This window comes from Notechis scutatus, chromosome 2 (genome assembly GCF_049901735.1).
Source record: "Notechis scutatus isolate UNSWTSFEM ecotype Mainland chromosome 2, rNotScu1.2, whole genome shotgun sequence".
Lineage (NCBI taxonomy): Eukaryota > Metazoa > Chordata > Lepidosauria > Squamata > Elapidae > Notechis > Notechis scutatus.
Window position 1 is genome coordinate 115,525,049 of NC_142010.1, and position 23,869 is coordinate 115,548,917.

Sequence of the window (23,869 nt, forward strand, 5' to 3'; positions counted from 1 at the left end):
AATTGGCCTGGTGGGCCAGTGGAAGGATTTGTGCAGGACTCTGCACCTCCCTGGCCCTTGTGTTTGGATACAAAACTTTTGAATATAAAGCTAGATAGTTCTACAAATTCTTCAGTTGGTAAATATGTGAAAATTCCCTGAGTCCTGGAACATAGCATATCTTGTGGGAGCAACCTCAATAATCACAACCCAGTGACATATTTGGTAGAACGCACATTTATGCAAAGACTAAAACACCAGCACAGGGCTGTCACAGAAGCAGAGACTGGAAAGTTTTAAATACTTATTTTTATTGTCACTGATTCCATTCTGTCTACACCAGCCACTAAGTATGAGACACAAATCTTCTAAGTTGTAATGGATATGTTGGATGGGGTGAAGACTAAAAAAACATACTGACTGGGATAGGCTGTGTTCAAGATGGGGGTTTTCTCAGAGGACATGGAAGGAAGTGGTGGAGAAATATCAAAAATTAGTGAGGAAAGAAGTAGAATGTGCTGGGGAAAGTGAAGGTCACTTGTTTGGCTAGATGTGACCACTGAGACAGAGAGAGAATACGGGCTCAGGGCGATGCCATACACTGGATCTCATAAATTCTGACTTGAGCATGCTTAAATGCTATTTTCCCCACAAGAGAACAGTTTCTTGAATGATCTACATACCAGTGACTGCTTGAGAACTAAGCTCTGCTATCCAAGTAATGAAAAGCTAGGTGAGTTGGGCTGTGGGCCACTATCTCTCCACAGCTGAGTAGCAGCATATAGGGTGTTACAGATTCTTGATCCTAGCAGCATTTTAGACAGGTGGGATGGAAAAATGCAGACAGTGGGAAATTACCCAACACCAAGGGCTCAACTCTCCTCTCCTCTCTCCCCATTGTAGGAACAGCACAAAGGAACAGCAATGGTGTAGCAAGTACAGCAGTGACCAAGAAATGATATAGCTTTACAATGTTTTAGAAACCCATCCCTCCCTTGCCTTGTAACCCAAAAGATTAGTCAAAAGAAATAAGCTGAGCCTCTCCACTTCCCCCTTGCACTTGCTGCACATGGGGAGGTGTCTGCTGGGGAGGAGGCTGTTGTTGTGGAGGCCCTCCGGAGGGTGCCATCTGCAAAAGATAAATGAAAGTGAGCATCGAAAAAAAGACAGCATTTCTTCCAGTTAAATTCCTATAGAAAAGAATTAACAGCACTTGCTCCCTTAGCCCAAGGGTTGGTAGAGTCACCATCTTAATGCTAATAAAGTCAAGGAATCCATTAGTATGTCGGAAAGGGGAGGACAAAATACATTGAAAATTTGGTCAAAGACTTACCTGTTGATACATAGGCTGTTGTCCTGACAGGTAAGGCTGCTGGGGTGGCAGGCTACTCAGACCAGATTCCTGGCCAGGGAGAGTTGGCATAAGGTTCTAGCAAAAAAAAAAAGAGGGTGTCAAACTTTGCACCAGAACAAGCGGCCCTTCTTGAAATGCAGCCACTTGGGCTTTAGAAATGAATTTTCTTATCTCTATAAACATAATTACACAATCCCTATAAATCTTCCTGTTGATAACCTTCTTGTTTATGGTATTCAGCAAAGGAAACAGCACAGTGATTGAAACAGCTTCCTCACCTGCATATTGTAGGGCTGGTATCCCATTGACACTGACTGACTGCCCATGTAACCCATAGTACCCCCAGACTGGGGAGCCGCTTGTGTCATGGCAGGCATTGTCTGCGTTTGGGAAGGGGCAGCTGCATTCTGCAAGGTAAAGAAGATAGCTGGAACAAGATGCCCCCTACATAGCAACTTTTGAGCAGAAAATTTTGATACCCAGAAACTTACAAAGAAAGTCTAGATGAGCTTCAACATACAATCAAAATATGATGCCTTTTGCTTCTAAAAAGCTGGGAATACCTGCTTTTTCCACATGTAAGTGAAGAGAAAATATGTGGATCTCAACCTTATTTAATCCTGCCAAGAAATCCCCCTTAATTAAACTGAGAACTTGACCAGCCCTGGAGGACACCATGATCTTCATGTCTGAATAGGGATCTGAATCTGGATTTTCCCAGTTAACTCCCAGAGTTAATGCACTACACTGGCTTATAGTCTTCACCCAACCAGTAGAACACTAGGAACTGATCTTCTGACTTCGGGTGAAGTGAGGGAGGGGGGCTATTCAAAATTAAGCATACCTGGTAGCCCTGCGTAGGTGTGGGCTGATAGGAAGAATAAGCAGGATTTGTCGTGGGCGCTGCCTGTCCCTGTGGAGCTGGTTGTGCATTATTATTGCCTGTGGTGTACATGTAGGTGCTCACCATGCCGGGGTCTGAAACACACATACAAGAGATGAAGATCATCCTGAGCTGAGCTTTGTAGTCTATCAGTGAAGGGCTGGGCTAAATCCACACCCCCTCCTTTTCTTTCTTCTACTTCCGTTACCTGCTCCTGCCACAGGCATCGCAGTGTAGGGTCCTGTACTGCCCTGGGTGGACTGGCTCATGTAGACAGTGTGCATGGGTGAGCCCTCCACAGAGCTGGCTGGGCTGAAGGTGCCTGGGAAGCTTGTGGGTCCTGATGGTTGGTAGATCACTCCGCTGGCAGGAGGCATGGCCTGTAGCTACACACAGAAAGCAAGATTAGTTCCTGTAAGCTTTACAGGCAGGGAAGGGAAGCGCAAAAGAAATTCTTGGCCTCTCCAGTCTTCTTCCACTCAAATACCTGCGCATACGGCAAGGAGAAAGCAGGCATTTGTGCCCTCATCTGGATTGTTTGCTTCTGTTGCTCCAACCGTAACTGGCGTTCCTTTTCCTGCTCTTGAAGGCGCTGGATGGCTAACTGCCGTTGCATCTCCAAATATTCCTAAAGGTTGGAACAGCACAGGATATGTTAGGCTCTGTGGTCATTATGTTTTCAGATAGCAGAGGAATACTTGCTCCAAACAAGCATGGGACATCACGGCCCAAGCCTCACCTGCTTCTTCTGCCGCATGATCTCCAGTTTTTGAGCTAGCTGGATCTGACGTTGACGCTCTGCCTCCTCTGCAGCTCGGCGCAGCTTTTCTCTGTGCTCTTCTCTCAGGGCATTTAAGGCTCCACGTGCATCCCGGATCTGGGCAAGTTTATCTTGAAGTCCCTCATAATATACTGTGGAAAAGAAGGACAAGGCTGGAATCTCATCGCTGCCCCCACTCTAGTCACACCTCCCCAAGTCTCTTAAAGAGGAAAACAGAAGCGAAGCTGTCAGAAGGATTGGGAAGCACCGGATTGTTTTAACCCCACACCAATCCAAAAGTAGCAGCAGTCACTTAGGTTGCTAAGATTCAACAGGGGGTGAGGGAACCCTAAATCTATTTTCAATCAAATCAGGGACACAGCTTCTGATAACATACAGCGACGCTCATCCAATTGGTTCAGTAGCTCCAAGAGCTGGGGGTGCATGCTGTTGATGGACTGGAAGACAGAAAGAACTGCCGAATCATTGGTAATGCTCCGCCCTCGCAGGTGGTTGCTCTTCATACGGTTGACAAAGGTGGTGACCGCATTCTGCAGAGCTTTCAGAAACTGCTCATGGCTCTCATCTGTCTCACCGTTCTGATATTGCTGCTGGGGAAAGAGATGGGAAACCGCTGACCAGAAGTCCCAGGTTCTTCCTTCTCCCACCTTAAGAATCCTGGCACGGCTTCTTTAAAAGTGAATTTTGTTCTTCAAGGTGGCTACCGATATCTGTTTGTCCACATAATCCCCACACCACAATAGATGCACCCACAAGGAAACAAACTCACAACTCCCAAAAAGAAAGCTTAGCACTCATTCGTAAAGCACTGCTACTCCCAGTTCATAAATAAATATTCCCCAAACCGTACAGTGATGTGGATGAATCTGAGTGATGCTTAAAGAGTGACCCTGTACTAACGCAGAAGGGTTTTGTTCCTACCTCCACAACAGTAAGTGGGGCAGGTGGGACTTCAGTAGCTTGGGTTGCTGGCTCCCCCATAGACAGTGGGGCTGAAGGGGTGGGGCTCTTGCGCACTTCCTCCTGCTTCTTTTCCCAAAAGTTGCGATTCAGGTATCGAGCCAACTGCCAAGAAATATTGAGAAATGAAAGCAACTTATTGTCAGTACATTATTCAAACCAGCAAATTATTGTCAGATATCATTTAGATCAGCTCATTAGCTTAGAAAGGTTGGAGTCTCACCTCAGGATCAATGTCCTCAGCTAGAGGTGCAGAGGAATTCTGAAAAAGACATATTTTTTTGTTTACTCTTAGTAAGGTTAACATCATGAAAATATCCCACAATCTAATTATCCTTTAGAAATATGTATCAAATGCTTGAGAATAGATTGCAAATTAGCTGCTCAAGCAAGGCAGATGAGAACAAAAACATCCTCCAAATATCCTTCATTAGCCTGATCAAGATACTACTGAATTGTCATGGTAAATGAGAAATGAAGTGGCGTAAGAGTCACCGAAAGCTCTGAAACTGATTCCTGGGATTGACTGATCAGATTTATATAGCTGCCCATCTCACAAACCTGACTCTGACTCTGACTCCCATACAAGAAACCAATTAAAAAGTATTTATCCTGCAAGGGTCCAAAAGCTTTCTCTGCTGGCTCTTCTCTGCCAAAGGCTGCGTGTTCTTACCACAGGAGAGGAATAGAGGGTACCGCCTGGAGGTGCTGAAGAGGTGATTGGTGTGGGTTCAGCCTTGGGGTAGGTAGAGTATGTGCTTTTCTGCCTCTGCAGAGGAAAAGTAAAAGGATATAAGACTACCACCTTTAATTACCTTTTGCTGTCTAATAATTCAGACCACACTTTGGTACTCTCTTAAATCAAACCTGGGATTGCACAAAAGTCTAGGAAGACACCACATTTTTAAGGAGTTATCAACATGTAAAAGTGTCCCTGCACACTCCAAATCATGTTTCTCCTTTCAAATCTGGATTATTACAGTTTTACAAGGAAGTGTTGAGCATCCTTTTGACGGCCAGAACTACAGTATCTTATATATGAGGGTATTTCATTAAAATACAGTACATCTGTGATAACTAGATGGCAGAAAATGAAATATGACATTATAATGTTCTGAATACAACACAGTTTGAAAAGGCTTGAGGAATTCAATTTTTGGATAATTTGTGAACAGAAGATTAGGTGAGAGAGGATATCAGAAAGACTTCTATCTGGAAATTAAGGGGCTTCCATTGGCTTAGAGACAAGAGTGACATTAGCACCAATTTCTCATAACTGGACAACAGGCTGTCACAAGAAGAAGCCTGAGTTGCTAAATAAATTCTGCAAATGGCACAAAGCAACCAAGCATGAGGAATTCATAGGAAGATTAGTTATGACTAATGAAAGTTATGACAACTTGCAAGAATCACGATCAATACACAAACCATCCTTTCCTTTTCCTCTGCTTCAGACTGGGAAAGTGCAATTGCCAGCTGTAGCTCTTCCTCCTCCTGCAGGGCAGTTTCATCACGCTTTGGGGGCAGCTATGGGCAGAATAAACAGCAATCACCGTACCTACTATGTGGAACTGATGAATTAAATTAAAGATGAGTAGAGAGCTAAAAGAGGCATGGACTAACCTGGGACTGTTGTGAAAGAGGGCTGGTCAGGTATTCCGGAGGAAGTTCTGTGCTAGTAGATCCTTTTCCTTCTCCCTTCCTATATGGATAGAAAGGACAAGGTCATGACTGCTGCTGAACTACCCTCTTGCTAAACTGAATGGGGAAAAGGAAGCAGAGGGGCCCAGCGGCAACTAAACGATAATCTGCAAAGAACCAACTAGCAATTTTCCCGGAAACAGCTTTCTGTAGGATAGAAGGTAGGCCATTTTTATAAATCCCACACCGCAGAATCCACACAAACAGAAAGCAGAGGTGCCCAGACAGCTATTGTTTTCAGAATCTCAATGTAGTAGCCTCTTCCACAGCTAAGCTCTTACTTGTTGAGATGTTCATAGCAAGGCTCACATACTCGTACTTCCTTCTCTATGCCAAACTTGGGGATGGTGGAATATTTGGATGAGCATTTTCCACAAAAGATCTGCCCACAGGCCCGACAATGATGCTGTGAACATACCAGTACAATCACGATTATCCAAGATAAACATATAGTAGGAAAACATAAATGCCAATGCCCTCTTCTCTCCCAGTATCTCTAACAAAACCCCTGTGTCACATTCAGCATATGATCCCAGGATCAGAGGATGCAGTAGTACTCACCTTGCGAGTCATCACCCCAAATTGAACACGGCACCGGTGGCATTCTTCTGCATCCACCCAATCAGGAGCCTAATCGCACAGAAGCACAGCAGTTATGAGTACCAAAAAAAGGCCACTATAACACCTTGCCTTGATCCTAAATGTGCAGTTTTCCAAAAGTACTGCTATGCTAGAATACATTACAGATAAAGGAAATGCATCCAGTGATATAATGTGTCGTTAATGGTCAGTAAAAGCTCAGTGTGAACTAATCTTTTTGTTGACTTGCAAGTTGAAAAAAGATTAGCTGTCTGTCTGAATATAACTGCAATCACAAATCACTCTCAGATGTAAAGTAATGAATGGTGAAGAAAGGAATTAGGAAAATTCCTAATATATGGACAGCAAAAAAAAAAAAAAGGAGAGGCTGTGTTTTACCACCTGCCTCAACCAACTGTTATGCTAGTGATTGATTCATTCAGCATTAGAAACAGTATCAAACCAGAGACAAAACAAATATATGCTACACATTCAAGATGTAATTACTACAGAAAAGTCAAAATTATTTCCCCCAATATGGTGAGCCACTTTCCCAGCTGGGATACTTACCCTTTCTGCGGCGAACATCGCATCACTTTCTTTGAATTCTGGAAAAACATGACCTGTAGGTAAATTAACACCGTCATGCCATTTGCATGCCAAACCTTGGGCCCTGGATCTTGGACTGAGGACTACACGATGGACACGAGCAACTGTCTCCATGTTTCCCTATGCTCTGCCTCATGTGGGCAAAGCCCCAAAGTCTCTTTTTTTACCATTCAAAGATAGGGAGCTACAGGGCATGATTTATTTGCAAGAACTCTTCAGAATCTTTCCAGATAATCACTTGACCAGTAAATCCCATGAATGTCAGTGTGACAATGAACAAGGGCAAAGGGATTTTTGATTGTCACTATGTCCAGAATTGTGGAGTCAGAAGGGATTAGAATGACAGAATTTGAAAGCCGATTTATCTGATGGCTCCAGAATTAGAAGACTGAGATAAGCCCAAGAAGTGAAATAACTATGAACAGTATTTGAAACTCACTGAGCAATTGCCACCAGCACTTCAGTAGTGTCAGTAAATTTATGAGGTGGTTTTCAGGCCATATAAATTTGATAAATAAATGGAAAGTTCCGATTTTTCTCCAAATTCCCAGCTGCAGACATATTACCCACACAAATGGCCTTAATACCACAATGGAAGGCTACTTGCCTTTCCTTACCTTCTACCTTCATGATCTGGTAGGTATCTTGGACCACCTTGTATTTGGGCTCATTGCGGAAGGCATGGGCCCATGCTTGGACCAGGTACAGGATCTTGTTGCGAACATTTGCTTCAACTTGTCTCTGCAGATAATAGGAAGGGTCAAGATCAGGCACTGTGTAGCCAGCAGAACTGAGCTCGCAATCTTCCATTGTTTGAGTTATGATACTGATACACAATGCATCATCCCTCAGAGCAGCAAAAGCTAAAGCCAACTGTTCCCCTTGTTTAGTCATTGCTTATAAATGTGTACAATATGACTAGGGACCCAAAACAATTTCTTCCTAAAAATGTATTCTCGCTGAAGACATTTATATCTAATTTTAAGAGGTGTTTTGGTACACAAACGACTGTTCTTACCTCACAAACATAAAATCATGTAAGGCTCTTCCTGCTGCAACAAGTTAAAAAAAAAACCAAAGGTACAGAAAGGCTCCTGTAGAAAAATACTCTTCCCTGAACACTAGGATTACTGAAGATGCAGTCAAGCACATTCTCACTTTGTACAATGGTATATTGCTCCATCAAGAATCATTGATGGAATGAGGCTGAAATACTGTAAGGCAGGAAAGATCATGAGGACAAGATCTAAATTGGATAGGGTTAGGGTTAAGAGAGCAACAATAACAACGGACCTTGTGGGAGAAGTCATGTTACTCTATAGTGCAAAAGAAACCGGGATTTAAATTTGGAATGTTCTTCTAGGAAAAAGATTTGTTCCACCACTTAGCTACAGGAACATTACTACACTTGTGTATACTATATACTTATTAAATCTATATATTTTTAAGAACTAGCAAATCAGAGTACAAGACCTGCACTGTTATCCAACATTTATTTTTCTTCACTGATTTTTTTTCAGAGATACAGTGGAAGCACAGAAAGTTTAAGTTTCATTTGGCATACTAGTAGATAAAATCCACGCATTAGAAAATGTGATGATAATAAGAAAACAATCCAATAGTGTATTCAAGCAATGAAAGCATCAGTAACACATACATTGATATAAGTATGCACAACTACTCAGGGTGAAATCTTTGCTATACAAATACATGTGCAGACGTGGAAACGATTGTGCTCTAAAACTATTTCAAGGTAATTGAAATATGTTAGAGGTGGTATATGTATATATAAATGCATAAACATGCTACACTTGAATAAGGTCATTACAGTTTTTAATGTCTAAACAGATTTTTTTTTAAATAAAACTTTAGGACTTTGGCATTTTTTCTGTGTTGTTTACTTTTTTAAAAAGGTCATATAAGATAGTTTTTGTCATGTAATATTAATACAAAGCTTCAGGGGAAAAAGAACAGCAAAGTCAATCTATTCTACCCCACTCTAGTATAAGGCTTTTCTGTAGTTTAGCTTACTGTAAAGAAAAACGGCCTAAGTGCTATTACCTTGAACAATTCCTTCAATTCCTCCATGGTCTGCTTGTTAGCCACCTCATCATGGACTGTCTGACCACAATTCTTTACTACAGATTCCAAAACCTGCATCAAAAATATACAAAAGTTGGTTCCCAAATAAAGTTAGGAGACTTCCAAAGAAATAGTTTGGATCTCCTGTACAATGCATACCACCCAGGTCCAAATGAGGAACACCTCTCTAGTCACCTGGGAGCCTGATTATACTTCTGCTTACCTCTAGTGCATAGAGCGCCACATGAGGATTCTTGTCATTGACTTTTTTCTTAATTGCACCCACAGCATACTTAGCCCTGGGAAATCATAGGGGAAGAAGGAGAAGCAGTTCAGTCTAATGAAAGGTGCAAGAAACACTGAAGCCAGAGAACATTTTTTCTCTCATGAAACATAATATAATCACCCACAAAATGCAAACACTTGATGAAGGAGACTGTGTGTATGTCAAGACAAAAAAAAAAAAGTCATATTATGACTAGACTAGACAAAAAAAAAAATCCCAAATGGCTATCTCCTAGAACGGGCTGGATTTGGCCTGCGGGGTGCTTAAATCCGGTCCACGGGGCCAGCCTGGAAATATAAAGGGACCAGCCCGCTGTGCCTGGTGGCTAAAATGGGCTGCATGCGGGCTCCCTGTGCCTCATTTTCATCCTCCATGGCCTCCTGCAGCACTCTGCCAGCTGAAACTGGGCCCAAACTAGGCCAAAATCCGGGCCAATAAATGGGCCAAAAAAAAAAACAGGCCAAAAACAGGCTGAGAAAGGGGAGCATTGATGGGAGCTGAAGTCCATGATATCTGGAGGGTAGCAACCAATCTTTTTTTTTTTTTTGAGTGATGGCAGCCCTCAGCTTTGAATAGCATCCTGAAATCCATACTTCAGAAATGAGCAAGGCCCAAGAAAAAAATGAAATTACAATTAATATTAAAATATTAAGATTAACACTGCACTATCATTGACATGATTCTTTCTTATGTATTTTTTTTTCTTTTTGATATTAAAATTTACAATTTATCAACAATCTAGAGACTGCCAAGGATTTGGTGAGTTATACAGAGATCTCACACTATGTAGCGCTGTGCTAGCTGATGGTTTGTTTGAATGGCCTAAGAGTGTCTATAGAACAACAAAGTCTTTAGAGATACAATGTAGCCAATACCAGAAATTCTGGCTTTAGAAAAATGGATCAACTTAGATTCAAATACCTGTGTTAGCAGCATGTTTCTTTCCACTCATACTTTGCTTAAAGTTTAATTGAAATGAAATAATGCTTCTTTTGTCAATAAAGTGCATAAAAATAGGGGAAATTATAAGATGGTAGAGTTCAGCACGTACTGGGTATCTCCCTGACGGATCATATCACAGATCTGTAGAATAGATTCCCAGTCTGTCTCCAGCAGAAGCTGACTTGTAGCCTTATCTGCAAGATAATAAGATAAGTCATTCAAGCACAAATTAAAATTTATATTCACTATTAGAGAATTGATGGACAAAAGGATTTTTCTTCTGATGAGAATTATTAGAGATGAATGAGAACTTCAGATCACAAACAATTACAGCTATTACAGATATTTACTATATGCTATTAGCAAGCATTTATACAGAGTTTTTCTCAGCAAAACTTGGCTGTCGAATCTAACTCTAGCTATAAACGTTTGCTCCTCCAACCATATCATTTATCATTTGCCCGGTTATCTTATATTTCCTGTAATTACTTCATTTTTATTGTCCCCAATAAATAGACTTCTTTAATTAGGCCACTCTAGCATCTCCATCAACAAGTTTAGATCATAACCTCTTCACTTCCTTTTCTTTCCAATTCTTTCTCCAAACTTCCTTTTGTCATAAACTTTGATACTTTTTCACATTTACGTAGAATAAGTCCTACTTACATGTAACTGCTTTTGTACATATTTAAACTTTCGGCATATCACCCGCTCACCTTTAATTTCTCCTTCCCTGTCATGTTATCAATTTCTTGAAGGAATTTATTTAAGTATATTTTGGAATGGTATACTGTGGTATATTCTAACACTCCAAATTCAAATAGAGTGTTATATTTAAAGGGAAACGAATAACTGATCATTGCCTTTTTCCCATCAACGCAAAAACACCAGTTAATTTGTCAACTATTGATAGGGGGTGATGTAGATTTTCTTTCCATTGATATTTGTCCTAATGCAACACATCAGTACTTAGCCTGTTATTTCCTGGTACAATCAGAGTCACCTTGTAGAACCTGATTCTAGGTTAGTGTTGAGGTCAGCAGCATTGTACAATTACAAATACAGGACGGAGACTGGTTTTTTTTTTCTCATTACACATTTATATCATTCCGTACATTTAAAATGGATCAAGCGCAAAGGAAAAGAGAGTGTGTAATACTGTCATTCTGCAATCCCATCACATGACACTAGGCAATATCTCATTATTAATCACTCCAGTCGACCTCTTTGTCGATGAAGTACAACCTGGCAATCGGTGGAGCGAGGACAATGATCCTACCAATAAATACAGGACAATCAATATGGGTGTACATGAGGGGGGTGGGGGAAAAGAGAGATAAAAGACCCGAAAGGGAAAATGCTTCACAATCCTGATTGGTTTTCGGGAGCCACGAAAGACCCCAGAAAAGGAAGGCGCGATTTACAGAAAGGTGTTTTGCACACAAGAGCTGAAGAAAGGGAGGTCGAAGCAAGGAAACCCAGCCCTATTGCTCCGAACGAGCGTTAAAATGAAGGCCGAAGCTCTGAGGCAGGGTTAGGCCAAAGGTCCCCTTTTCCCTCCTCGGTACCTAAAAGGCGCTCGAAGGTGCCACCTCCTCGCCCCATTGTGCTCCCCGCTGAAGATCAGGCTAGACCGACCCGCCGCCGCCGCTCTTCCCCTTCCGACGTCTCCGCAATTTAGGCCCCGCTTCCGCCTTCCAGTCAGCGGAGAGGCGGGCTTTCCGGCGGTAAGCCTTAGCGATTGGGTGAAGCGTGAACGAAGCAAACTGTCGCTCCGAAGCAATGAACGCTGCGAAAAACGTTGGCGACCGGACGGTCTGGCCTTGGTTGCTATGGGAATGGCGGGAAGCTGTGGTGCTTCTCTCTGCTGCCTGCTTCTTGGGGCGACCGGGGTGGGAAAGACGTTGCTGGTGAAGCGGCTGCAGAATATCCTCGAGTCCCGACGAGGAAGGGGGAAGCGGGGCTCGTGGGTCAAAGGCGGACGAAATAGAGGAGTGCCTAGCGAGGAAGGGAAAAGGAGCGAGGAGACGCTTTTGCCCAAGGAGGTGGTGGGTGCGCCTTGCCTGTCTGCCAGGGCAGAGATGCACAGACTGTGGGTGGCCTCTAGAGATTTCAGAAAGTGATTACTAAATTGTGATTACTAAATTGTAATTTTAACTGGGACCGAAGAGGTCATCCATTAAATGTAAGAGTGAAAAAAAAAACCCGTAATGGATTCTATTTAATTTTAATGAAGCTTAAATGCAAAAGGAAGACTTGGAATATGGCTTTCTGTCCGGTGCCATTACTTTTTCAAGTGCAGCATGCAATACAATATTAAATCGTTAAATGCACACCCTGGAAAAAAAATTATAAGGGTTGGCCTCTTGTGCCATCTTGGGACTAACATGTGGAGTTAAGTGTCAGAGAGAGGGATGGAATTAAAAAAAAAGCCTGCTTGACGTTTGGAACGTAGGTTTTTTTGACCCAGAATATTTAGTCCTTGCTGTATTGGGTAAGGGTGTAGATGGGATCTCCTTCTTGAGCAGCCTTTCCTACTCATATCCTGCTATCTTCCAGATAGTGATCTTTGAGAAATATTTCCGTAATTCCCAGATAAACCTAGGCAGTGGAAGACATCTGAGAGCATTGGTTTGAGAAAGGCTATTCTGGAAAATTTGAATCCGACCTGTATCTTACTGTATTGAATGTTATTCTTTCCTATCATCTTCCTTAATGGCTCAAAAATACAGCTGAGCTCCAAAGATGGTGCCAAGGACCTTGGAGACCCACCAGCTACTTTGCCAACGGTATGGCTTTTATTATGTTTGGTTCACTGGTTTTGGTGAAAAGAAATCCAGTGAAAGGAATTCTTTGACTACTGTTGCTTGAATAGATCAGGGTTGATTGGTTTCTAGAATTGAGCCCACCTAAATAGTTGGAGCTGGCAAGTACAATATATGAGACAGTGGAAAATAGGATTAGGAGACTCAGGTTCATCCAAACATTCTTATATACATACCCTTAAACAGCCTTTTCTGTTCTCCCTTCCCTTTTCTCAGTATTATAGGGCAAGAGGGAGGTATATGCCTTCTGCATTAGGCTCTTTTCCTCACAGTGTATCTGGTGGCTGAGTATTGTTAGTCAAACTGTACAAACTGCTGAGGGAATGGCTATGGTGTGCTGTTTAGGTATTGAATATATTTTGCTAGGCTAGTGGATTAATAGTAGACGCAGTGTAGGATACCACATGCTGTATGCTTAGATTTGTTTGTATTTTTCAGTAAATAATAGAGAAAGCTCTCTTTCTATACCTTCAGGTCAGCCTTCTCTCCTGGCAATTGCCTAAACTAATCCCTGGGTTTTTTTGGGCAAGATTTTCAGAAGTGGTTTATCCTTGCCTTCTTCCCAGGTCTAAGCAAATAATTGCCTAAAGGCACCGAGTTGGCTTCATATCTAAGGCAAGACTAGATTTCATGATTTCTAGCCTAATACCTTTATACTTACAACAATACTGAAAACTGCACACTGTGTCATGTCTACTGACATTGAGTCAGTATTTAATATCTCTGCTGGGGAAAATATGTGAAGCCTAAGATAATCAAATTCTAGTTGAATTAGATATTTCAATTAATTTGATGACAATCCAGGTATGAGTTTGAGGGACTCTTCTCAATTAAGTAAAAAGTTGATTGCCTCTTTTGGAACTTTCCCTCTATGACACAGGTTTGTAGAAGTGAATTATGAGCTCGACAGATTTTTGTGGATTTCATACTGCATTCTAACAGAAGAGTGCATAAAGAATAGGACTGCTTTCACCTTGCAATAATTGAAAAAACCAAATTTTGAGCTGTATCAGCAAATTCATCAGGAAAATGACAGGGTATCTGTCCATGAGCTGATGCTTAAATGAATGTGGATCATGCAACGAAATAATAGTAAAATATTTATAAATCTACATCAAAATGACTGAAGCAGGGGAAACTGAATTTTGGAATATCCAAGTTAAAGCTGTGACATGAACTCAGTTGAAATACTATGTGGCATCACCTTAAGTTTGTGTAAGACAGCACAATCATATATTAGTTGTAATTCTGTAAAGAGAAAACATTTGTTGGAAGTTGTCCTTGCTAAAAGAAGTAACACCAATTACTTTGTTAGTACTTTAAATCTTTACAAATTTTCTAATAAAGATAGTGAATCCTGGCTTAGTGTGTTCACTAGACAGTACACACTATACCATTTTATGTGTTGTTTCTTTACCAGAATCTCTTAATCTACTAGTAGGATTTAAATGAAGCTCAGTTCACATTGTGCATCATAATACTATAGCAGGAATCTTCAAACTTGGCAAGTTTAAGACCTGTGGACTTCAACTCCCAGAATTCCTCCTCCAGTCATGTTAGCTCAGGAATTCTGGGAATTGAAGTCCACAAGTCATTGCCAAGTTTGAAGATCCTTGTACTATAGGGTTACAGCTACTTCTAAAAAATAACTTTTTTGTTGCTCTAACTGTAATTTTATAGTTGATTGTAACTATTGCAATGTTATTGCAATGTTCATGCTTGTTTTCATAATGTCTTCATTCCAAGCAGGTTTTAAAGCCTCATGTAATTAAAGCCAGTAGGTGGCCCTCAGGATTAATTCTTCTGGGACAAACTTTGCTACCTTTGCTACCTCCTCTGCAATTGTTATTATTTTCCTTCCATTATATTTTGTAATGTATGTTGATATAGGATGCGTCCACTGATGGCTTGTTATTATGTAGTTAACCAATAATATCCATCTCTCAGGGAGATAGGCAGTTTAAAAATGTGAAAAATAAATAAATGAATTGAATTATTATCATGTTCCCTCCAACATGATTTTTCAGCTGCTGTTTTTTTCCAGTCTTGGAAAAGGCAAGTACCTGAGGAAATGTTAGTCAGGCTTGTCATAGCTCAATAGTATGTATATGACATGGATATTTTTGGATATTTAAATCCTGAAAAACATACCAACAATGAAGGCAGAAGGCCTTCTGGTACTACTGAATTATATCAGAACTTGAACTGAAGATAGGGCTCGGGTATCTGAGGATCCTGAAAACAACTTTATGATATTGCATACCAAAACTTTTAATGTAAAAATATTCAGATTTTGCTCTTTCTCATTAGAATTGGGAGAGTTAGATTACTATACCCTGATAAGAACCTTATTAACAGAATAGACAGTATCTACAGTTTTGTGCACCCATTCTTGGGAATAAAACCTATTGTAGTTTATGGTATGTTACACATTAATTCATTTGCACATCTGTGTATATATATGATTGTGTTTTTGCAGGTAGGCACAAATCTTACGGATCTCCCAATAGGAAAGAAGATCACAATTCGAGAGCTAGGAGGATGCATGGGTCCTATCTGGTCCAGTTACTATAGCGACTGCCATGCTGTCTTGGTGAGCGTTCATCAATGCATTATGTATAATTCAGTGGTATTTTTATAATAAATGTACAAGATTATAACCAGTTTTTATGATGTTAGAATAATAGTTTGAGGTCCTGCAAGCCATGGTGGCACACGAACAAATGAAAAAATGAAATCCAGACATACTGTGAGAAAAGAGATCCAATTTTATTCCCAAGAACAAAGAGATTTGCTTTTGGGGGTAGACTGCATAAGAAATGGGGTCCAGAGGCTTGGTTTTATAGGGGCACTAGTCCTTGATGCGTGCTAAGGGGTTTGTGAACATGCTGGTTTTAACACATGTCCTTCCTGTGCAGATGTGCAGATGCTCCTAATTTGGGTTTTGATCCTGTGTGAAATCCGTAAAGGAAGATCATCCTCAGATATGTGGATTTCATATCTATATATGGTGTCTCCTTTTATCCTGGGGGGGATTCCTGCTCTTTTAAGGAGTCAGGGAAATGCTTGTCTAAGTGTTAGGACTGTATGGTTATTCTGGGGCTGGCCAGCAGTTAAAAGTTCAGAGGACTGCTAAAGGGAGGGGGGCGCAGAACAGAGGCCTTTTAACTTCCGTCAATGATACAGCAGTTTTTTCTGCTTATTATGGACGCAAAGGACTGAGAGATGGTGCTAAACAAGGAATGTTTTTTTGAAAGGGAGAATTGGGTCAGATTGGAAGAATACTATTTAGAATTATTTTTGGTAGAGTTGAAGATTCTGGGTGATTATGGTCATGCTTATCCTGTAATATTGGAGTTGGCAAAAAAAAAAGTGCAGTGTTATAAATCGGAAGGATGGTGAAGATAAGTGAGCAGATAAATGGCAGATGCTTGACAGAAAAAGGGAGGAAGTAGAGCAGCTACTTACTGGGCTAGAGGGTGTCCAGATCTTTAGCTGGCCTACTGGTACTGTACATGTATCAGTGCAAAGGTTTGTCGGCTGTAATGCAGTCCTTGTAAAACACTTCTTGTCCACAACTTGATGAACATGCCTCTCTAGTGAACTGTATATTTCCAAAACCTGGTTGTGCAAGGGTGGTGACATTGCTCTCTCAGAAATCTGCTCTCTGGGTTAAAGACCCAGGCAATGGTAGTATAATATTAATCTTAAATGGCACCTTGTGATCGGGGACTCTCGCCTTCTCAGGGTGGCGAATGCTTCGTAAGGGCCCTCAAAAGACATTTGACTTTGAAAACAGACAAACCTGAATCATGTTATAAAAGAAGGGCTTGGGGATCGGATTTCTGTTGGTGAGCAACTTCTCATTCTTAGGCCTGACTTTCGTCAGTGTTTTTGATTCCCTGATTGAACTTTGGATTTGTACAAGAGTATACTTAGCTCTGATTCCTGGAACTTGGATTTGTCTGCATGGAAACAAGGCTCCTTGTTTATTTTTTGTGGGCTTTCACATTCCTGTACTGTTGTAAGATTTATAGCTTCCATAAAACCTCTGACCCCTTTCAGTCTGACCTCTTGCACTGGCACAGACATTTAGGGAACGGAAGGCAGAAAGATCTATACAGGTAGTCCTCAACTTAGGACCTCAGTGGAACCCAGAATATTGGTTGCAAGTTGTTGCTGTCATATAAACAACATAAACCTCGTGACCTAACTCGATTTTGTGATTGTTTTATTGCAAAGTGAGTCATCACTGTTGTTAAGTGAAACACATGCTTGTTATGTGAGCTACATGGTCATTAAGCAAATCCGGCATATCCATGGGTGTTTTTTGCCATTTTTTCCCCAGAAAATAGCAAAAACATTATAAATCAAGATCACATGACCAGAGAATGCTGAGGATGAGCTGATTGCCAAGCACCTGAAATCCAATCACACAACCGCTAGGTGAGGGGGAGTGGCAGTCGTAATTTCGAAGATGGGTCATGAGTAGATTTTTTTGAAGTCTGTCATAACTTTGAACAGTGTTAAATGACCAGTTGTAAGTTAAGGGCTATCTGTATGCTGCTCCTATGACTATTTAACACAATTTTTTGTGAAGGCTACTCTGATTCATCAAAATCTTGGTTCTTTGTGGGTCCATCTAGCCATGTTACCCGGAATGGGTTCTATCCTTTGAACTTTAATGAAATTGATAGGGTGCTCTTTTGGTTGTCCCTTGTGTGCTTCATCCCTCTTGGTTCCTTCTGGTATCTGGAAGAGAGGGAACAGATTGGGTGAGAGAGGAAATTAAGGTCAGCTGCCTTGAAAGTGGCTGTGGAGTGTCTCCTCAAGAGGCTCTCCCTGGACCCATTTGCATTTGACACTACCACTTTGTCTCTATTCTTCCTTTTGTGGGGAGGGGCATGGTTATTGAAAGTGTGGTTGGTGGGCAGCTACAGAGTGCAGCTCTAGAGCAGAGGTGCCAAACCCAAGGGCTGGATGCAACCCACAATACCCCCAAATGAAGCCCCAACCATATTAAATTGCTCTAGAATATCTTGCCCCTAAAATTTGTTCAGTTCCCACTTTATTAAGCTTTTAGTAACTACTGAATATAGCATTATTCAAGAAAGTTTTTGATTTGTTGCAATTTATTTACTGTTTCTGTTTGCTGGTTCTTCTGTTCTTCACGTTATTTTTTTAACTTTGGCGTATTGTTTATTTTAAATTTATAATGGCACCATGGGTACTTTGTTACAATTAAGATTTTAACCTGCTGAAAGTTTTTTTGCTATAAGTGGGAAAAAATGTCAAATAAATACACGTAGTCCTTGATTTACAACTCTTTATTTCATGACCACTCTAAGTGACTTGATCATTTTTCAAACTTACGACTGTTGCAGCATCCCCATGGTCATATGATCAAAATTCAGATGCCTGGCAAGTGACTCATATTTATGACAGTTGCTCATATTATGGGGTCATGTGATGACTTTTTGCAAACTTCTGACAAAGTCAATGGGGAAGCCAGATTCTTTTAACAACTCTGTTACTAACTTTACAACTACAGTATATATATTTTTTAAACTATTCTAGATGTTTTGGGACATGTCAATTGGATTTATAATCTCAACTTATATTTAATATATTGTATGTATCTAAATGTTCCAGGCTATTGTTGCTAATAAATTCCCGACTCTTATTTCTTAGGCTAGAGTGTTTTATGTATTAGATTTATATGGTGCCGTCTCACATAAAAAGACTCTAGATAGCCAACCAATCCAATGAAAACGTCAACATAATAAAAATGATTATGTGCCATCAAGTCAGTGTTGATTCTCGACTCTCAGCAACCACATAGATTCAAATTGTCTCCAGGATGATCATTCCCTAATACTGTCTTTCAGATTGTTTTTGTGCAACACAAAATTCAGTACATAAAAACACATGAGGAAAGCAAAAACGAAAAATGGCAAAGGCTAAACCAATCAGTAACAAATTTGCCCAGCTCATGATCACAACTACTTCCCAGCCACACATGTGAAAGAAAAGCCAGGTCTTAAGGACTCAGCAGAAACTAGCTGGGTTTGGGGCTGATCTAATATTGGGAGGAATGGTGCTCCAAAAGGACAGGCAATGCTACAAGATGACACATCTCTTAGGTCCTGCCAGGTGATGCTCTTTAATCAATGGGACTTGGGGAATATCCCTTCTGCCAGATTTGGTGGGACTATTGGCATTCCTTTATAAGAAAATGTAATTCTAAACCTGTATGTAATGTGTTATATATATAGGGTAAACAAATTTCTTATACTTAGGTATGCATATATTATATTTAGCATTCACTCTTTAATCCATTTATTTGGGGTGGAGTTGGGTGACTGAATGGAGCTGAGTGTTTAATGTGTTTAATAGCCGGATACCCTTCCTGACACCTATGAGAATTCTGCATAGGTGTCAGGAAGGGCATCCGGTCAGCTCCATTCAATTGCCCCAACTCCACCCCGAATAAAAGGATTAAAGAGTTGTAAAAATGTAGTCTTACAGCCTATTGTCTATGAAATTGTCTATTTGGGGAAATTTCAGATTGTACTAAATTTTTGTGTATTTCTAGTTTTGCCATGGCAAACGGCACAAATAGTGAAATGAACAAACAAGCTTATAAAGTACTTTAGGATATTGTTTAAGTATCTGTCTCCCTGTCTCCTGCAGTATATGATTGATGCTGCCAACCCTACCCAGATTTCCGCATCCTGTGTCCAGCTTCTGTCCGTCCTTTCTGCTGAACAGCTAACATCAGTTCCTGTCCTCCTCATTTTCAACAAAATGTAAGACAATTAAGCTGAATTTCCACACAGAAGACTTACATTAGTGGCTTTTATCAGCTCAGCAGGCAAATAGAAATGGGTGTGTAACTATTTTTTTTCTCACTATTCTGAATCCTAGAGACTTACCATGCTACATGTCCCTGATGGAGATGAAGTCATTATTCCGAATCCAAGATATCATTGCTTGTGCCAAACAGGTTATCACTGTGGTTGAGATCAGTGCACGAGATGGCAGGGGCTTATCTGATGTAATGAAGTGGTTTCAATCCACCCTGCGTGATTGAAGCTGGAATCTGGAAACGCCAGCTGAAGTGTTTCCTGCAAGCAGCGGATCAACTTTGCTATTACAATCTTTGATGTAGAAATATGTCATTTAAATTATTCAGTGGATTGCCTCTTAACTGGCAAATTGGATTGTTGCTACTGCATGCAGATGCATTGAAAGGGAATGCAGCTTCTAATGGTAAGCCCAGTAATGATATACAAAGTATTGTATCATTTTCTCTAGATGAACATTTGTAGAGTTGAGATAATGACTAGTAAAATATGCTCTAACAGAGGTACCAATCAGGTTTGTAGGCAGCATGAAATTTAATTTCACTCATGTTTCTGTGTTTTGTATGAAGTCAGATTTGATGGAAGTACAAAGCAAACAAAATCCTGTTCTATAACACACTAGAAATCCAGATTGTTCAAGTCTGAGTACCTTTTTGTGTGCATAGTCTCTTGTGTTTTAGTTGTCAGTAGTTTTCTACAATGATCTAACCAAAAATTCAAACCTAAGAAGTATTAACTGGATGGGGTTTGGCAGATAGCTTTTGCCAATGATGCAGTCTCTGCTGTTCCTCAGCTAGAAATCCCATCTAGACCAGTGTGCAGGGGCAACATTGACCTACTGTATTAAATGCCATATACAATGTTTGCTGTATTGTATACTATTGGTTTTCTGTGAGATACATTAGAAATGTGTTTATTCTGTTGTGTTTCCTTGACTTTGATTTCTTCTCACAAGAATCTCACATTCTAGGATTTCAGCTTTTTGGTGAGCTCATACCATCATGTGAGCCAGATTAGCTGAGTCATGAATCACCAGCAAAAACATCAGTAGATTATAGTTGAATTACAAAATGGATATGCAATGTAGCAATTCTACAGTTCTGCACAACTAATTAGTTCTCTCAACCAATTAAGTTTAAGATGTAATGAGATGAGAGCCTTATCAATATTGGATGTTTATCTGTTTAAACCTCAGCTCTTCTATCACTCTTTTCACTAAAACTTTTATCTTCTCAGCTTTCCATGTTATTCTCTTGTGATATCAGTGGCCTCCATCAGAGCCACTAACCAGTTATTTGAATGCATTTATTTACTTATTCCAATTCAGTAACTCTCAAGTCTTTGAATGGTTTATAAGAAACCAAATATATACTAGGGTTAAAAGTATAATAAAGAATACTTACAGAATGAATGCTGGCATTCAGTTCGGTTGCACCTACTGCTGGACAATCACAAAGATGGTTTTACTAGAGGTGAACACAGGTGACATTCTCGTCCTGTCTCACAAAATGGGTAGATTCAACCCAGTAGAACTGACTCTCCTATCTCATCATGCTATATCCCTCTGTGTTCACCCTCCATAAACACCCAGTTTAATGGGAGCTTTAATTGCACTGAATTCCCAATACCAAAAGCCAGTCAATTATGAACTCAATGTATCTGAATGCTATGAACAAACCTATTTTATGCTGCCATATTTTCTTACTGGGGTTTTTATGACAATGCTCTAAATTAGACACTTAAATATTTATCTGAAATAAATATTTCATAGAATAAAAACTACTGTGTCAATGATTAAGCCGCTCTTACAGCATCACTCTGTACAAGGCTCATCATTACTTTCATTTTATTGAAATTTACTAGTAACTTTGTTCTAGTAATTTGTTCTTTAAAGTTTAGAAGATATTTAGTTTGCAGGCCAAAATTATAGTCTCCCTGAGGAATTAGCTTGGGCTCAGAGAATAAGCAAAAAAGGGCTGGTAAGGGACAGCCACTGACCTCCAAGAAGTAGAGCTGATGTTAGTCCTGTTACATTGCTTTCTGAACCTCTGATTCAGAAACATCTTTCATAATTGATTGTTAAAGTAGCATTTCCAATTGTATCAATTCAAGCAAGCACAGACTGTCCTTAATATTCAACATGGATAGATTGGAGATATGACATGTCCAGAAATGAGATTAGTTCTTTTTTTTTTTTTTTTTAAGCAAGTTTTATTAATTTCAAAAAACAAACAAATCATCATCAACCATTACATATTTGAACCTTTTTCCATTATAGATTTAACAAGTCAGATAAAACCTTATCTTATACAATACATTTCTATATTATTTCATCTATTTCTTTCTGACTTGATTATCGTCACTCTCTTTCTATGTTTCTACAAGGTTTCACCAATACTCTCAAAGACATAAACAGACACAAACATACATATAAAAAATCTTTTAGTAAAGTAACTTGGCCCCAGGTACCTCTCTTTATATGGGCTTTAATTATATTCCTGCTCATCTTACAGATCATTACTTATTTTATTTACCATTCTGTATCTTCTATATAAACTTCTCCACACATTTCACTCTTCATAATTCTATCTTATTCAATCCATCTTAATTTAAATCATTATATTTGTATCTTTTGCCCATCCTTTATTATCCCTCTATCTCATTCCTTATAATGAAAAAAAAAAAGGAATTTCTCCTGAAATCACTAATCAGAGTATGATGCCTTTCTATCCTCTCCCTAAATTAATTAGATTAACATTTAAAATAACACCTAATACCCAATTTGATTCTGCTTGGTACATTCTATCTACTAATTTTTACTTTTAGTAACAATAAAAACAGAATAAAAAATCAAAAATGTTTAAATACATAATATCCTCCTAAATACGTAGTTAAATAATAAATCTAAATAATAAATCTTATAGCATTCTCATTGCCTTTCCCTTCAATATTTTATTACATTTTAAAAATCAATCATTATTAAACATTTCAACATTTTAATTTCTTATTAACTCTTAAGCCATTCTAATTTTCTATTTCTAATACAAATGTTACAATACCATCTTGTGTACCTTGCAGAATCTTTTTTAAAAAAAAATATGCTTTACCCATTATCCCTAAAAAAGATTCCTCTTTTCCCATCTAATTTTAAAACTTTGTGGCTTTTCTCCGCCTTTCCCCTTTCTTTCTTCCCCCACCAAATCTTCCTACCCCCCCTTCGTCTAACCTCTGTCTTGCCAGCATCCCTTCTCTGTTGTATTCCCTTTTTCTCTTGTTTGCTATCATTGTATTTATTTTGCATCATATTTTTCTCTTTCTTAAATGTTTTTTTAGATCTTAAATCCTTCATTTTCCTCGCTTTCTTCCTTCCTTCTTTCTTAGATGAATTTTGGGATTCATTGAAGATGGCGTCTTCATCTTCTTCTTGTTGTTCTTCAGCTTCCATCTGTATTGTCTGTTCATAGTTAACCAATGCCATTTCTAAAAAAAGAAAAGCTTTTTCCATACCATCTTTACAGGCTGCTTTTGTTTGCTCATATTCATCCCTCAGTTCCTCAAAAGAAAAAGCCATTATAGATCTTTTCTTTTCTTTTTCCCTCTTTCTTCTCACACCAACCAAAATATTCCAAAAGAAAAATAAGACAATCCCAAAGTCCACAATCCTCAAACAATCCAAGCCAAGCCAAAATTCCCCCTTTCTCTTCCAGGGGTAGTATCAGACAAAGGAAAAAAGAAAATTCAAATCTGTGTTTTGAAGCCTTATTAAGATTTTATTTCTGTTTTCAAATCCTTAAGGCATCTCCTCCAACAAAATCCAACCAGATAAATATATTTTTTGTCCTCTCCCTTCCGACTTATCCCAAAAAGCTAGTTTTACCTGGAAAAAAAAACAGGTTTCTCAATATCCATTTATTAATTCCGTCGGGGGGGAGAGTAAACTTTCCTTTCAGCACCTCAAAATTGCCGCTTATTTTCTCTTGTGGAAAGAATCATCCAAAAAGCCATCATTTTCAGGAATTAAA

General features: G+C 39.6%; 2 protein-coding genes across 7 annotated transcripts; one reads left to right on the top strand and one right to left on the bottom strand.

The window, feature by feature from the left end:
- Positions 1 to 273: 273 nt before the first annotated feature.
- Positions 274 to 11,870, bottom strand: HGS (hepatocyte growth factor-regulated tyrosine kinase substrate). 4 transcript variants are annotated; one of them, XM_026667305.2, is made up of 21 exons: positions 11,725 to 11,870; positions 10,266 to 10,350; positions 9,152 to 9,227; positions 8,908 to 9,000; positions 7,464 to 7,587; positions 6,808 to 6,860; positions 6,220 to 6,288; positions 5,940 to 6,064; positions 5,581 to 5,659; positions 5,386 to 5,484; positions 4,631 to 4,726; positions 4,181 to 4,219; positions 3,919 to 4,062; positions 3,374 to 3,584; positions 2,956 to 3,128; positions 2,704 to 2,844; positions 2,425 to 2,602; positions 2,178 to 2,311; positions 1,612 to 1,740; positions 1,313 to 1,408; positions 274 to 1,108 (listed from the first exon to the last, which is right to left on the bottom strand). In XM_026667305.2, exons 1-21 carry the CDS (start codon positions 11,759 to 11,761, stop codon positions 995 to 997), a joined length of 2,295 nt encoding a protein of 764 aa, XP_026523090.1. In that variant the 5' UTR covers positions 11,762 to 11,870; the 3' UTR covers positions 274 to 994. The 4 variants fall into 4 exon arrangements, with proteins under 4 accessions (XP_026523090.1, XP_026523089.1, XP_087810091.1 ...); XM_026667304.2 differs by having other exon boundaries at positions 3,374 to 3,587; XM_087953965.1 differs by having other exon boundaries at positions 6,808 to 6,845; positions 11,725 to 11,862.
- A 30-nt stretch (positions 11,871 to 11,900) lies between these two features.
- On the top strand, positions 11,901 to 21,626 carry ARL16 (ARF like GTPase 16). Of its 3 annotated transcripts, none has more exons than XM_026667313.2 (5): positions 11,901 to 12,082; positions 12,887 to 12,945; positions 15,461 to 15,574; positions 19,675 to 19,790; positions 19,909 to 21,626. In XM_026667313.2, the coding sequence occupies exons 1-5, from the start codon at positions 11,989 to 11,991 to the stop codon at positions 20,072 to 20,074; spliced, it is 549 nt and encodes a 182-aa protein (XP_026523098.1). In that variant the 5' UTR covers positions 11,901 to 11,988; the 3' UTR covers positions 20,075 to 21,626. The 3 variants fall into 3 exon arrangements, with proteins under 3 accessions (XP_026523098.1, XP_087810092.1, XP_087810093.1); XM_087953966.1 differs by having other exon boundaries at positions 11,901 to 12,081; positions 12,880 to 12,945; XM_087953967.1 differs by lacking the exon at positions 12,887 to 12,945 and having other exon boundaries at positions 11,901 to 12,048.
- The last annotated feature ends 2,243 nt before the right edge of the window (positions 21,627 to 23,869 follow it).

Excerpts from the sequence above, each read along its gene's own strand:
- HGS (XM_026667304.2), bottom strand. The coding sequence starts at position 11,761 with ATGGGGCGAGGAGGTGGCACCTTCGAGCGCCTTTTAG. Across the intron at positions 2,845-2,955 it reads TCATGCGGCAGAAGAAGCAG|GAATATTTGGAGATGCAACG; the intron begins GTGAGGCTTGGG and ends TCCAACCTTTAG. Across the intron at positions 1,409-1,611 it reads ACCAGCCCTACAATATGCAG|AACCTTATGCCAACTCTCCC; the intron begins GTGAGGAAGCTG and ends TTTTTTTGCTAG.
- ARL16 (XM_087953966.1), top strand. The coding sequence starts at position 11,989 with ATGGGAATGGCGGGAAGCTGTGGTGCTTCTCTCTGCTGCCTGCTTCTT. Across the intron at positions 12,082-12,879 it reads TGCTGGTGAAGCGGCTGCAG|AAAATACAGCTGAGCTCCAA; the intron begins AATATCCTCGAG and ends CTTAATGGCTCA. Across the intron at positions 12,946-15,460 it reads CACCAGCTACTTTGCCAACG|GTAGGCACAAATCTTACGGA; the intron begins GTATGGCTTTTA and ends GTGTTTTTGCAG.